We start from the raw sequence: 16772 nt of genomic DNA on the forward strand, positions 1-16772 counted from the left end.
TAGAATACACGATTTCAATCTATTTCAGGCTGAAGCGGTAGTACATGTGCTAGTGTCTGCAGTAAACCCAAAAGCCCCAAAATTTTTGGCCCACTTCCCAAGAAATCTCTGCAATATGTGTGTTCAAGACACGTCCAGGAGCAGAAATAGACTGCCTAGGCAAAAGCCCTCTGTTGTAATTCAGATTTTTGAATTTTAAAAAAATGTGTCTGTGTTACCTCTAATGCTGAGCTGGTAGAGGGACAGTTTGGTGGCGTAGACTGAACCAGGGCAGAGTTGGGCAGTGGTGGGCTGCAAGTGGGCTGGTCAGTGCTGTAGGTGGGGGACCAGGAGGCAGACAACGCCACACACAGAATGTAGGCGGCGTTGCAAGTGGCAACGGCGCTGGGAACAGGTGGCGCACAAGAGGTGGACTTGCCGCAGGAGCCAGTAGAATAGGCGGAGTTGACTAGGAGGTGGGGGAGCTGCAGCTGGCGACTGGTGGAGCTGACGGGCGCTGCAGGTGCCAACAGCCCTTTGGGCAGTGCGCTGGTGGCACTGGCGCTGCTGGCCAACTTCTGGTGGCACGAGTGACCCTGCTGGCGGTGGTGGGGGGACTGTCTAGTCCATGGGCTAGAAAAGGACGAGCTGAAGCTGGAGCTATTCTATTGCTTTGATACCAAATGTGAGATATGGAGGATCGAAGCTCAGCTGAGAGTACACAATTGACAGTGGAGAGTGAGAGAGTGAAGACATAGCATGACTTCCAATGCAATTCTCAAGAGTATAATGAAAGTACAAAGTACAACCTTTAGACCTTAGGGTTGTTAATGTGTGTTCACACCCGAAAGGTGTAAAACACGATAAGTGACCGAATTGTGTAACATAAGCACATAAAATAGAAGATAATGTAACTAGGGGAAAAAATCTCTCATAAGGAGAGTAAAAAGTGCCCTAGTGTTCTATCATGGAACACCGACATTCGTCTGTGATTGTAGGCGTGAGTCAAACCCAACAACGCCTGGCAACAAGGATGGAGACGGTGGAAGGAGAGAAGAGAGGGATGATGGTCTCATGAAGTGAGTGAAAGAAGTAGATGAAGAATGTATAGGAGCTGCCATATTATATATAGGCATGAATAGTCTCAAGTCTCGCCCACACTGAAGTCTCTCGTACCGCGCTACGACACTCTCGGAAGGCCCTAGAAAACCTTTTTGGGGCTGGAAAATGAAACCAAAAATGGGAATGGAGAAGGGAAACTGTACAGAATGATGTGGTTTCTTAGCACTATTACCATAACTTATCATACTGTACCATATTGTATTTTCCGTACGTGACAACCATGATGCAGATTGGTATGATTTTTCACTCCAGCTCTAAAACTATATATTTGCATCGGTTTGCATTAGTTTGCATCAATGTATGATCATCAAAGATTGATTATCAATTGCTTATTTTCAGTTGATGATTATCAGTCCTTAGTGGTATCCAGTTGGTTTTGTGGACAATAGTATTTTTTTGGAACGCCATTGATAGTTCAACCATGGTTTATGCTCAGTTAATTGACTAGAATAGTTGAGATATGCTAATGAAAGATGCATCCTATTGGTTTCTGGTAGAAGTTTTAGATTTTTTACGACTCTTATGTTATGGTTTTTCCGGCTAGAAATTTTCAGCAAGTGTTTGGCATGAGCATGGTTGAGCAATAGCAGTCGATGTTGTTTTGACTTTGATGCCTTTTGGGAAATTCCAATGCTATATACTTTGCTTTGGCAACAAATAGCAATGCAATCAAGGACCATTGCAAGGATTCCAAGGGTGAGGTCTCCCTTGAGGATGTGAAATTTTTGTGCTTTGCTTAGCATTTGATTAATGAGTTAATCAAATATGCAAATGTGACTTGCACATGTGAGGTGCAGGTTAGTTATCTCACAATGTGGGACCTAGGACCCCCAGATATTAGTTGGTACCAAAGGCAAAAGCTGTAACAAGTTATACCCGGCACATATGATGGCATGGGTGGAATCAGCAAACTGCAGGTGGGAGCCATTGAGAAATGATGGCAACTGCAGTAATAATGATGCGAAGGGCTGCTGGCTGTAGATGTCAGCTTGCAGATGATGGCAGATGTGAAAATATAGGTGGGCAGCTACTCTCGGATAGGGCGACAGTTGGGCAGCAACCAATAGACATGGGTGGCAGGTCTAGCTGGGTGGGCAGCAGCTCAAGGCAGCTCCAAGGTAGGCAGCAGAACCTCCAGTTGGGCAGCCTTCACTAGGCATGGGGGGGAAGAAGAGGGACAACATTCAGTGAGTGAATGGGGGAATGATCTCAAAGTGAGAAATAAGGAGTGATAGTGGGATGCCCACAACATGCCCTTTTACAGGGATTTTTGGACATTTGTCCTACTATGTAAAATATAAGCCTTAAGGATTAATGCATGTAAATTGAATATTATTGCTAGCTTGATTTTGGTTGCTCAAGACTCCCTCTCAAGCCAAATTGTAACATATATGGAGTCCATGGGGGAAAATAAGTGTATGCAACATACATATCATGGGCCAGTCAGTCAGTACTCATAAAGCAAGCCTCCTCATGTCTGCTTGATATCAGTACTGTGTTGCGACTTCTGCTTGTATAGAACAACTTATCCTCTTGACCCTCTGGTCCCTCCCAAGTCCTTGTAGCTGTGGCTGAGTACCACAAGTTGACTGCCATGACCTGTCTATAACCTCCAACCCTGATAGACGAGTTCTTGGTATTTGGTGTGTGATGATGTGTCTTTATTATTGAGTTTGATGTGATCTCCCCTCTAAAGGTCTCCTCAAACAAGCTCATGTTTGCCCACATTGCTCTAGTCATTAGTGTAGTTCAAGATTGTGAATCTTGAACATGTCTGATAGTGGTGCCTTGCCATGGGCACGTCTATAATAATGACATGACTCTATGTAGACTGCCCACTTGCCCACCTTGTTGGTCTGGATGAGACTTCAATAATCCATGGCACACACTTTTGTTAGTGTTAGGTCATGCTGAAGGTAGATCTTCCTCGCCCTCCTCCGGGTTTATTATCATTTGGGGACTGATTTACTACATCCCTATTTATGGTCATATATTAGATATACACCATGTCATTTGATTTCTTTTGAAAATTGATAGTATAAAGAAATCCACAAAAGTGATATAAATTTTCTCCTGCACCCCTATTTTTAACTGCTTCAAATAGTTTGTTTATATGGTTCCACTATTAATTTATTGACAACATGAGCTGTTAAGTCCCAAGTATTCTACCATCTTCTATCAATGGGCACATGTGGATCTGCATTTGATCCATATCTGGTCTTTCATGTGGTCCAGCCAAGCTGCTTGTATGATCGAAGTAGCATTGTTGCCTTGCTACCTCAAACTATATCCTTTCATCTCAGAAAGACCTTCCTAGAGCCATCAAACATTTTGCATGCCCATAGGCCATGCCTTACACATGAACTCAACCCCTTATCCTTCTTGGACTATGAGATTGGAGAATGTCTACAACAGGTCATATGTCATTGAGCTGGAAGGCTGCCTGATCTTGTAAATTTCTGAAAGAGGAAGCCACACAGTGGTCAGAAATGCTTCTAGACGGTTTTGTTGTTTTATTGGGCTCCCAAATTATGTTGACAGTATTTCCATATCAACACATTATAGAATCACTAATTATTGTTAGAAATTATGTGGGAGGGTGGAAGGCACATACCATCGGATAAAATTACATTAATGATCTGTAGCTTGGTTTGTGTAGATTAATTATTTCACCTCCATGATTAGATTTTCATGCAAATTAGGCTGGGGTCCCTCAATGGGTGAAGAACTGGCATGCTGTTGCTTATTTCATCTTCCCGCTTTGTTTGTTATTCAAATTAAGCTCAGGTCATCCCAACAAGGAAAGGACTGGCCTGTCATAAAATCGGTTCACTAAACCCTTTAGGAATGATCAAAATGCATGTGTAAGTGTTTCTGAGTTAGAGTGAATCATGGATGTGCATGCCATTTTTGAAAATTATGATGCATATTCCATCATACTTGGTAGTGTTTGTGCTGTTCATGCATGCAGAAATAGTCAGCCATATACTCTCAGGCTGCAACCATAGTAGGGGTTTAATCTAGATTCTCTTCCATATAGTGACTGGCTGCTAGGTTTGCTGGTAGCTGGTAGTTATCAGGCAGAACGAATTTGTATTCTCTTTGCTTCATTTTATTGGCTCTTCAGTGCTCTGGACCGTTTTGACAGAGGGAGTTCAACAACAAACTGAGAATATGTTATCAGTATTGTCTTGGGAAGCTGCTTTATAATTTCAACACATTAGATGATCATATGACTTTCAGATGTTTCACTTGAATCACATGTTACTGGATTCTTTAAGAGTTTCACCTTGAGCTTACATATATCAAAATGTTCTGACCTTGCTTGTTGAGGTGGAGCATTTTAAATGCATTGTCATATTCTTGGTACTAGAACACCCCCATACCAAGGGCATAATTATTCAGGTGTATGAATCTTGCAGGGCTCTTAGAGAAAATGTCAAGACGATGGTTGCTTTAACAAGGGTTTTGGACATTGTGGTAAGCTTCAGCTCAACATGCTTTAATTGCACTTGGATATGCATGAATTGAAAAATACTGGAGGGGTTTTTTCTTTCTTGCCATCTAAATGACCAGTACAAAGTTTTGCAAGTCTGTTAAATCTTTTCAAGTTTCAATATTTTTGTGTGTTTATGTTTCAGTAATGCCTTCATAAAAATTTGAAGTTAAGACGAAGTTTGTGTAGCTCATCTTTGTGTGGGTGGGCTTTCATATTGCTGTCACAAGTAATAATTTTGATACTCGATCTTCCTTAGAAGCTGTCACTCAAGATCATGAACACACCTGCTTTTCCCATTTGTATCCTCACGTGTTTCTCTTTACAGTCGGTTACAACAGTCTATGCTCTGCTATCATGAAGAAACTTGCTCTGATACAGTGAAAGAATGAATAGAAGGAGAACTATACTCCCTTATGTACAGAAAGCAAAGAGGTGCATAAAAGAACACAAATGACTATGACATGGAAGAGATATACATGAAGTAAGGCAGCCTGCATTGAAGTGTGGTGTAGATAGATAAGAGTGTGAATGCTAGTCCAAGTGGAAAATGGTGATATGCCATACAAGAGAAACAGGGTGTGTGCCTAGCTGATGTGGGCAAAAATAAAGTAGTCAATGACCCAGAGAAGAAGTCCAACTCTTCGTAAAGAAATACTCGTCTTTAGATAACAAACACAATCGTACGACAAGGCATTGATTGATAAAAGAGCTCAATAGGTTTAGGATAACTCGGAGACAATGAACGCTCAAGATGAATGAAGAATAATGAATAAATACAATGCTCATGCAGTAAACAGATTTGTAGGGTGTATACAAAACCTTGAACTCTTGTGTCTCTAGGACTGGGGCAGGGAGAGTGAGCTAGAAAGTGTGCTGTCCTCTGTACGGATCCCAAAACGCAGAAGACAGCCCCTGAAAGTGTATGGCAACAGCAAATGCAGATCTATAGAGTTTGGATCAATGCTGGACTGGACTAGAACACCTTGAATAGTGGGCAGCAGGCTAAAATGTGTCTGAAGAATGAAATTGACAGCTGCAGACTGTAAATGCAGCAGTCAAGCTGCCCCTAGAGAGATGGCGATTGCAAAACAACTGCAAATGCAGCCAGCTGAGGGTCTGGATACAGCAAACACAGCTATGTGAAGCCTTTTTGACATAAGGCGATGGCTAGCAATAGTGTGAACAGGCTGGAAAATTGCCACTTGCAGCAAATGCTGGATGTAGAGGGCTGTAGACTCTATTCACTAGGTGCTGAAGAAGAGGTGGATCTAGGTTGCTGCTGATGGACAACAACTTGAACCGAGATATCCACTAGAAGGGGTGTGGACAGCAGAGAACTGGGCGCCAACAATTTGCAAAATAGGAATAGGCTGAGTGGTGGGCAGCCTGTCTGTTTATAAATGAATGGATCCTCCCAAATTAGGGTTTGGTTTATGGGACATAGATGCTCTAAGAACGCATTTCTTTTTAATGAAGTTTGGTAATTTACATGTTTTGGGGCTGTTTTAAATAGCTAATCAGTTGATAATGCATTTTTAGCTCAACACTCTTAAACATGCCATACATGTTCATAAGACTCAAGGAGGAAGAATGCCTTTCACATGCTCAAATGATGCGTTGCAATGAATTGTTTCCATTTGCCAAAATAGTCTACATCTAATAAATACATAGAATGATATTTTGTGCATATGCATTATTCCCACCCTCATACAAGATTCCACCATGTGGATGATTTTGAATGTTCCAATTTTCCTAACGCTTTGTACTTGGTTTTTACCTTGGGACACTTTGTTCTGAGGTCTGTTAATAGAATTTTTACTTTTCTCTGAAAAAAAACGTAATAGAAATATCTATATACTTGGGTCACACAGTCATTTTTACCAATCCGGAAGATTATGTGCAATGTCTTCCAATAATTGTGGAGGTTTGCAGTCCATGTTTTGTCATTTTTTAGAGAAGGGATGAGTCACCTATTATATATGCCATTTGAAGGATAAGTAAAAATTGCATAAAGCAGTGCATTGAATGATGTTTTTCTATCCTACAAATTATTCTGACATCTTATCATTGGTTAATGGTCTACTTTGGGGCAAGGAGCCATGGAAGAAGCTTATGATAGGGAGGCTTCAATCTATCACACCTATACATGGAGGACCATTGTAGCCTAGCATTCACTTCATTTTTCAGGAGATCAGGACCAGAAACTTAGGGAGGAGGAGCTTTGAGGTTCGATTTGCAGCAGGAAATATCAAAGCATGGAGATTTGTTTCATCTTGCCTTCATTAGCTACCATCGACTATAACCAAAGAGAGGAGAAGGCAGGCCCTTCTCTTCAATTACTATTTGAGATTAGAGTCAGGCCACACTTTCAGGCAAAGCACTTACCTATCTTGGGGGAGGTTCTCGATACATGTTGCTGTCTTAGTGGGAGGCTCGAATCGTGATTGCATTGCAGGAGCTGTAGCAGGAGATTCAGAGATAGAAGACTACAAGGTCTTAGGGGAATCAGGGCTATGATCAATGCCATGATAGAGGGAATACCTCCTGATTGGTGGATGGATACAGATACTTTTTAGACCTTGGACGTTCTCTTCACAAGTGGAAATCCTTCTAGCAGTCATTGTGACTAGTAGAAATAGGACATTCACTTTTATGGTTGAGGAGAATAGTTGCCTCCAACAAGAGGATTTGGATCACACAAAGCTTACTAGGATGCTCAAGACAAAGGATTAGAGTAGTGGTAGATTGCGAGAAGAAGTGCTACATTGATGTAGACCCAGCCACCTGCTTTGCACATGGTGGAGATATTGTGCTGATCTAAGGAGACCTCTTCAGAGATTATAGAAGGGGTCTAGGAGAGTGTGTGGGAGGATCCATATAGGCCATGCGATGTTAGGGAGGAGGATTTAGATTAGTACAATCAAGGCACAACCAACAGCCTACTCCTATTGGCACAGACAAAGCATCTCAAACCATTTCTTATTAGACTTTTGAAAGAGGCTAGGTGAGAGCAAGCCTAGGAAGATATCCCTTTCCTATGGCTATTACCTCCCAGAAGCTTAGCAGTTGGCACTTGTCTTGGATATGCCAAGGACCTAGTGGCAAGCGCAAGATTTGGCGCGCTAGAGGAGACACAGAGACACTGCCTATGGGATTGTTTGAGAGCTCAAGAAATATGGAGGAGAGTCCTTAGGATGACATTCCTTAGAACAATTGAGACCACGGTGGCAACTTAGGGGGTTGTTGCGGTCATAGATAGAGACGCGATATTTGCCTATGAGAATGTTTAGGGCAGACTTTCTTTCCTCATCATTGGACAATATTTGAGTAGGATCCTTGCTCCATATTACCAGTATTATGGCCTGGTACATCGGGACTGCAAGGTTCAGCCATGCTATAGACCTTTAGGATGTATCCACAATAGAGTCTTTTTAGGATTTGGATAGAGATTATCTGCACTCTTCCTGGGAGACGGGAGAGGATGTAGGGTAGATTTGAAAGAGTGAAAAGGAAAAGAGAGGCCTTTGTGTGGGCCTGGGACTCCAGCACCTTTTTCAATACTGTCTCTTACATGGTCTAGCATTATAGGCCATTAGATTTATTGTTCGCACAACCATTGTATTTGTAATGTACTTAGATACTCTTTGTAGAATTCCTTGTACCTTGACTTGAGGGGGATTTTCTGTGAGATGTTATTATTGGAATTTTCTTGGAAAAACAAAGACCTTTGCCTACAGCACCAAGCTGATTCATCCTTGCAAACTTTAAACAAAAAATTTGATCAGGCATTTTAGGGAAAATAAAAGCATCATGTCAATCATGGGAGACCAGCGTTTCCATTTGGCATTCAAAGGACCCCTCTATCTTACCAATCATTATAATAGCCATGTAAGAACTTAACCATTGTTTAATATACATTGACTTGAGCTATCTTATAAAGCCCAAAAGCAATACTCTCCTTAAAATTTTTGGTCATTATTGCTAATGCAACTTTGTTGAATTATATTCAAAGAAACCTGGTCACATGATTTACACATTTCTTTGTCTTAATGATTGGAATGTTCGTGAGGATCCAACTTGCACATGAGACATGGCACAAGCCATATGCAGGGTAAAGAACATGAAGGGAATGAAGATGAGATCATCTCCTAGCGAGAGAGCCAAACGGGATCACCTCTGAGCTTGGAAGCTAGCAATGCACAAAGTCCAAACCATGTCACAAGAGTTGGTGTCATATACCACTATCCCACAATGTCCCAATATATAGATGCATCTATCTATGGCCAAGACTCTAAAAGTGGTGATCACACAATGATGTGCACAATAGGGCCTTGAGTCCTATAAATAGGACTCGGTTGGCCCTAATTGTAAAGTACCTTTAGTGCATTCACATTAGCACTTTATGACCACAATGACCAATACTACTGGTGCCCATCTAGAGTTCCAAGAATATGGCACTTTTCCACTTATGAATTAAGGCTGTCCTGAGCAATAACTTAAGGGATGAAGTGGGGAAAATAACTCTTCAATGAATATTTTGACTGCCGAGTTGCCTCTACCTCCAAGTAGTTATTGCATTTTACTGAATACTTGGAATAAATGATTCGATGGAATAGTTTAGAAATTAGTTCTATAGTCAAGAACCAATTCAGGTTTGAGTGGATTGTAATGAGCAGTATCTTCGAGCTGCAGGACTTCTTCAACAGGGACAATTATGTTACCTTTATATAGTTGTTATTTCGAATGACTCATGTGGAACACTAGATAAACTCTGATGTTTGGAGGTAAATCCAACTAGTTAGACATGTTACTAGTCATTGGAAGGTCCACAATGCCTCGACGGTAACTAATAGCATTTTCCGGTTGTTAATGAACCAGGCTTCCTTAGGACTTTAAGGTGAACCCACGTGCCCTCTTGGAGCTCTTTAGTAGTACGGTTTTCATTAGCATAAAATGTAGCATGATCTTGGCCTATTTTAGTGCTTTTCTTTGCAATCATCAACATCTCTTGCATATTGTATGAGAAGTTGAAAAGAGGTTGCATTTTTACTCCCTTGAGCTAGATGACAATCAGTGGTTTCGGTTCATAACCATTTATCAACATATACGGGCTATAACAAATAGCTGAATGCTTAGCACTTTATTAGGAATCTCAACTTGTGGAAGATAATACTCCCAATAAGATTGTTTATGGAAGACGTGTACATAGTATGTCCTCCATGGTCTAATTGGCTTGCCAATTTGTCCATCGGTCTGAAGACACTTTAAGGATGACATGGATAATTGGGTCTCCAACCTTTGGAAGACCGCTTGCCACAAATGGATAGTAAACTTAGGGTCCTAGTCTTTGGCTATTTTTTTCAAGCAAACCATAAAGTTAAAACAGGTGATCGATAAATAGACTAGGAAACTTACGGCTTGTAACTATGGTCTTTATTGGAATGAACGAGGCCATCTTTGTCAATTGGTCTACCACTATGTGTCATGATGCAGATTTGTACAGATGAATCCTACCACAAAATCAATGGAGATATTATGACACTTTCTATAAAAAAATTATAAAGTATGTAAAATCCCCACTTGTTTGCACAATTTAGCTTTATTAAGTTGACATTGGAAGCACCCATGCATGTAAGGCTCCATCAAAGTCTTCATGTGTAGCCAATAAAATAATTGGCTAGCCAAGGCGAAAGGCAGGTGCATCATGACATTCATACAAAATCATCTTTCAGGTATCCTGATCTTTGGGCACACTTCTAATAGGATTTTCACTTTGGTAGCTTTGCAAATAAGCATACTTGCCTTAAGAGAGAAGACGAAATGCAAATGATTTAGATGATCCTCCAACAACTTACTAGAAATAAGTACGTCATGAAGGGAACAACTATCCACTTTCTAAGTTACAAATAAAACAAATTGTTCATCATCAACTTGAAAGTTGTAGGAGCATTTGTTAACTCAAAAGGTAGGATCGAAAATTCAATGTCCGTATTGCATACGAGACACAATTTTAGGGACATCCGCAAGAGCTATCCATATCAGATGGTATTTGGACGACTTGATCTTGATGAAGTAGCACAAACCACAAAGTTGATGAGTAAGGTCATCCATATGAGGTAACAAACATTTATTTTTGATGTTCACCTTATTGAGACCTTTGTAATCAACACAAAAGCACATCATGCCATCCTTCTTTTGCGCATCCCATAGAGATTTGTACTAGGTAAAGAAACCCTTTCGCTAGATAGTCTTGTAATTTCCTAGCTATTTTAGAATGTTGATATCATATTTACATTAAATTTCCAGCTATTTTCAATGGTGATATCATATTTGCATTAGATTTGGCGATCTCAAAGGGTGGACAACCCTGGAGAACATAGAAACGACCATTAGAGACTTGAAGAAATTGCATGAGATTTATTGTCTATACTAGTAAAAAAAGCATGGTTTATCAAGGATGACATCCACGTGGCCTCATGATAAGGTTGAATAGAAAGATTAATCTAACCTAGTTTTTTCCCTCCTACTTTATGCATGATGGGTTTTGAGGTGCTATGCCCACCACATTGAACTCAATTTGATCCTAGTAATTGACACACACTTTAATCATCCAATCTGGTAAGATGTGAAGCCAATTAATGAGTGTGTAGATTCCATCCAATGTCTTGCCAATGGAACCAAATGTTTGAGGCAACGGAAGCTCAGCATTAAGGGACATGGATGAACCTATTTAGTGATTTAAGAGCTTCTTCACACTCATTCAATATACTATTCTCAAACGATCCAAATGATCCACACCTGAGATCTCTGTATAATAGACATGACAACAATCAAGAAGAAAGAAAATTGAGTAGAGCTAACACCGCAATAGATTAGCCGTTTGTAGTATCAATATCATTTACAAGGTCATGCATGCCAAATATAGTGTTATTCACAAGACAACCAAGGAATTACTCACATTGAGGAAACAATCCTCTCTTCAAAAATCAAGAGACATAAGAGGAGCTTCAATGGTATTTATTATCAATGCCTTGGAGCTCATCTTCACCTTTTTATTTTGTGATAATCCTTGTCTCCATGAAAGAGGCTGGTCTAGTGGTACACAAAGCAGCAACCTCTTAATGATCTTTGCTTCAAGTCACCTTGCATTTACCTTCCTGATTCGATGAATTTGGAGTCGAGTGATGAGAAGTTTCTCTATTGTGGGGGCTTTCTTTGCCTCAAAGCTAGAAGTGGCTCGATGGGACCACTTGTCGATTGGCCATCCTCGTTGAAGATGTTTGTGTGCGTTTAGATATTCTCCAACAAGTTCAAAGGTTGTAAAGTACCTTGTTTTGATACTCTAGTAGTAGACCAAGAAAAGTAACCTGAATAGAGCAATGCTTATGCATTGTCCAAGGCCTTCATTTGTGCAAGAGTGTTGGGTATTTCACTCACGCCTCACTTATGCCTACGCTCACATAGGAGTGTTGATGATTAGTAGGACACTTGGGCACTTTTTACTCTCGGAAGGAGAGATTTTTTTCCCTAGACTTATGATATTATTTTGTATGTGCTTATGACACACACTTACGGGCACTTACCGTGTTCGGGTGTGAATACCCCCAACAACCCTAAGGTTTAAGGGTTGTACCTTGTACTTTCTGATTGCACTCTTTCAGTCTATTGAATTGGGTACCGTGCTTCACTCTCACACTGTCTACTGTTTTCTGTGCTGAGCTTCGATCCTGCCGTCCTCTCTCACATTTGGTATCAGAGCATTGGCTCTGCTCTGCTCAGCTCCACTCAGTCTTTGGGAGCTTCTGGCTTAGTCCAACACTATTCCCTATCGCCACTGCCTCACCAACAGCGCCTCAGTGGAAGACCACACCAGCTCTCTGCAGCAGCTCGACTTGCTCCTTGGAGCTGTCTAGCCAGACACTTGCTGTCCCGCCAGTCCAGACTACACACGCTCCGCTCGTCAGCAGTCACCTCGCTTGGACCAGCGCCTGCCTGGACCAGCCCCCTTGTTTTGCGCCCACATGGGACGTCCCGCCCGACAATCCTCACGTCATCAGTCGCACGCCCCGCCAGTTGTCGCCAGTCGCCGCTGTGCCCGTCAACCGTCGCTAGCTCGGTCCGACTGAAGCACCCGTCTGAAGCGCTGCCTGTACCCGACTGGACCCGCCTGACACTTGCCGACGGATTTGCGAGAGTAGTCAACCCGTAAATTTTTTCTGGTAAATGTTTTTTTTAAAATTTTAATTTCCAGCATCAATTTCTGGAAGTAGGGGTTCCTATGCAACAAGCACAGCATTCGGAAACGTGTTTGGGACACTTTGGATGCAAATTTTTTGGGCATATTCATAAAAAATTTTGCGGCTTTCATGTTTTTTGAGGACATTGGCATACACACTGCAGTTATAGTCACAGAAAGACTGTTTTGAACAAATTTGAGGCAGGAAATTTTGGGGATTTTGCTGGTACAGTGTTGTTGAACACTGATTGCACATTGAATTGTGTGCATTAAAGACAGTTTTGATAGAGTGCACCTCTGCATACTAATTGCAGAAAGTTATTTCCTACAATTTTTGGTAAATTTCAGATTTCCAGTTTAGTTCCGCTTCGACATTGCTCTTTTGCCTCTTTTGGTAATTGATTATCATGGCAAATCAGGGAGGAGATGTTTTCACCTATGTATCCAAGGAGGACAGATTGGATGGAAACCCTAAACTATTCACTTTGGTCCTTCATGATGAAGAATGTACTTGTGGCAAATTTTTTTTGGGATTATGTCAGTGGAGAAGAAGCTAGACTTGGAGTTGTGGCTCCAGCTACTCCTCCTCCAAGAGGACGTGCACAACGGGCATCTCAGCCTGCTCCACTTCAGCCACTTCCCCAAAGAACAGCAGCTCAAAAAGCATGGAATACACGGGATGCATAGCTTTGTCGCTGATTGCATTGGCAGTTCAACGGTCAATCATCCCCCACATTTGTTTAGCAGCTTCTTCATGAGAAACTTGGCTAACTTTGGAGCAGATGTTTGCAGGCAAGAATAAGACTCGCATCTTTTTCTTAAAGAAAGAGCTAGAGATATTGAAAATGGATGGAGGTGATTCTAATCAGGATCACTTGAACAAAATTCAGGACTTGTGTGAGCAACTCATGAACGTTGATGAGTACTATTCGGATGCATAGATGATATCTACCACTTTGAACTCATTACCTCCTTTATACTTGGCTTTTCATATGGCCTTAAACCTCACCATGAGGATTGCCGCACAGCCAATCACTTTTCTTCAGCTAGTGAGTTTGCTTCTAGAGGAGGAGCAAACAAGAAGTAGTGGTGTGGATGCTATAGCCTCTGAGCAGGCTTTTATGGCTAGAGAGAAGGGCAAAGGTAGCCAAGTGAAGAATGCTCCGTAGAGTTCTGGGACTTTTGGCACATCACAGACAAATAAAAAACAAGGAGGCATGCAAGCCAAAAAGGGTAAATGCCATTATTGTAAGAAGCCAGGCCACTACATCACTGAGTGCAGAAAGCGCATTGCCAAGGAGAAGGAGTTAGGAATGTCTATTTCTGATGCTCCTTCCACTGCTACTGAGTCTGTGTCCTTTGTTGCAGATAGGGACTATTGTTTTTACACATGCAATTATGACACTTCTTGGGCTGATGGAGCATTTAGCTCTACTGAGAATGGAGGCACTTGGTTTTTTGACAGTGGTGCTTCTAGGCATAGTGCATCTCGCAGAGATTCATGTGCTTCTGTTAGTGCTGCTCCAATTGGCAAGTCTGTATAGTGTGCCAACAATGCATCATACCGTGTTCGAGGTATTGGGGAGATTGTACTCACAGTCATTGATGGCTCTATTCTCCGCCTACAGGATGCTTTACTTGTGCCAGGCATAAAGAAGAATTTGCTCTCTATTTCTTCTTTGGCACGTTGTGGATTGCAGGTCACATTTGATGATGACAGATGCATGGTGAGAGACAAAGAACACATGACTTTGGTCTTGATAGGCACTTTATGTCATGGGTTATACGAGTTGGATGCTCTTTTAGTTGATCAGTCAGTGTATTTGACATCCACTCTTACTCCTGCTATGATACAGGCAGAGTTATGGCATGCTAGGATGGGGCATTGGAACTTTGGCAGCTTGATGCTTTTACAACGTACGCAGATGCTAGATGGATTACCTCTACTGGAGAGACCTTCTGAGCACTTGTGCAAATGATGTATTTTGGAAAAAATGCATCTCTTTTCATTTTCCCGTGATGTTGCTTTTAGAGCAACAGCCAGGTTGCAGTTAGTACATTTAGATGTATGTGTGCCTATGCAGACAAAGTCATTGGGAGGATGTTACTATTTTGTGAATTTTATTGATGACTTTACTCGATTTTGTTGGGTCTACTCTTTGGTCAAAAAGTCAGAAGTGTATGATGCATTCTTGGCTTTCATTGCACTTGTTGAAAACTAGTCTGGTTGTAAAATTAAGACTCTCCCTTTGGACCGAGGGGGGGGGGGGGATACATGTACTCTATGCTGAATTATTTTTTGAAGCAGAAGGGCATTGTCCATCAGAACATTACTGCTTATACTCCACAGCAGAATGGGATTGCAGAGAGGAAGAATCGGTCACTCATGGAGATGGCTAGATGTATGCTGAAGGCAAAGAGCTTGCCTCGCAGTTTTTGGATGGAAGCAGTCATGCGTGCTTGCCATGTTTTGAACAGATGCCTCACCAAAGCTTTGAAGAAAATTACACCTTTTGAGGCTTGGAACAGCCGGAAACCTTCTGTTGGACACTTTCGTACCTTTGGGTGCCTTGCATATGCACATATTCCAAAGGTGCTTAGAAAATAGTTGGATGACAAGGTTGTCAAATGCATTTTTGTGGGTTATAGCAGTGCAAGCAAAGGCTACAGACTCTATGATTTTGTTTTTAAAAAGGTGTTTGTTAGTAGGGATGTATTATTTGATGAAAAATCAGAATTGTCCTTGGTTGGTTTAGACACATATCAGGGTGCCCGTGATGTATTTGAAGGGCTGCTGCCCATTACGTTTGGTGATTCAGCTGGAGTTTCAGCAAGTGAACTTAATGTTCAGCCAGCTGCTCCATTGGAAAATGCGAGAAATTAGCCATCGGCTGATTTGAATATTCAGCAAAGTGCTGAAACTGAAATTCAGCAAGAGCTTATGCACAGTCAAGAGGCAAGACAAATGCCTAGATGGTATTTACAGACTATGAAAGATAGTCATCTAGATGCACCCATGGCTGGTCGTACTAGAAGGCAAGCTCGTATGCTTGATACTGCACATACCATGGAGTTTGTTATGGCAGCAAGTACCCTTGATGAAGAAGAGCCTGAATGTTTTGAAGATGCACAACAGAGTGTGCATTGGATGGCAGCAATGAAATCTGAATTGGATTCTATCACTAAGAATCAAACATGGGATTTGGTATCTTTGCCATTTGGGAAGAAAGCCATTGGAACAAAATGGGTCTACAAGCTGAAACGGAATGCAGATGGATCCATTGACAAATACAAGGCAAGGCTTGTAGCCAAAGGCTATGCACAGAAGAAAGGCATTGACTATGAGGAGACATTTGCTCCTACTTCCCGCATGGCGACCATCAGGTCTATGGTTGCTTTGGCTGCTCATTATGGATGGACTGTGCATCAGTTGGATATTAAAACTGCATTTTTACATGGGGAACTTCATGAGGAAGTATATGTACAGCAACCCATTGGTTTTGCAGTTGAGGGCTTGGAACACTTGGTTTGCAAGCTGAAAAAAGCTTTATATGGTTTGAAACAAGCTCCTAGAGCTTGGTATGCAAAGATAGATGCTTTCTTGGTTAGCCAAGGGTTCATAAACAGCTCATCTAAGTCTACCCTTTACGTATGTAAAGAGGGGGGATCCATGCTGATCATTTGTCTTTATGTTGATGATCTTTTTCTTACAGGGACACATGCTGATCAGATTTCAGCATTTAAACAAAATTTGCAGCAAACTTTTGACATGTCAGACTTGGGTTCTTTGCATTATTACTTGGGCATTCGGTTCATGCATGATACTAGAGGTATTGGGTTATCACAGTCAAGGTACATTGGTAAACTTCTTGAGAAGTTTGGCTAACAGGATTGCAAGCCAGTCTGTAAACCAATGAAACTTGGACTAAAGCTGTC

At 41.5% G+C, this 16772-nt stretch overlaps 1 protein-coding gene across 2 annotated transcripts in view; it reads left to right on the forward strand.

The window, feature by feature from the left end:
- The window catches only part of TPC1 (two-pore channel 1), a 208311-nt gene that overhangs the window by 74259 nt on the left and 117280 nt on the right, over positions 1-16772 (forward strand). For both annotated transcript variants that reach the window (XM_087683338.1, XM_087683337.1), the window contains one exon: positions 4524-4581. In XM_087683338.1, the coding sequence (XP_087539464.1) occupies positions 4524-4581 (58 nt within the window). The remainder of the gene's footprint in view (positions 1-4523; positions 4582-16772) is intronic.

Source organism: Lygodium microphyllum, chromosome 8 (genome assembly GCF_053477565.2).
Source record: "Lygodium microphyllum isolate KBCC chromosome 8, Lygodium_microphyllum_v1.1.10, whole genome shotgun sequence".
Lineage (NCBI taxonomy): Eukaryota > Viridiplantae > Streptophyta > Polypodiopsida > Schizaeales > Lygodiaceae > Lygodium > Lygodium microphyllum.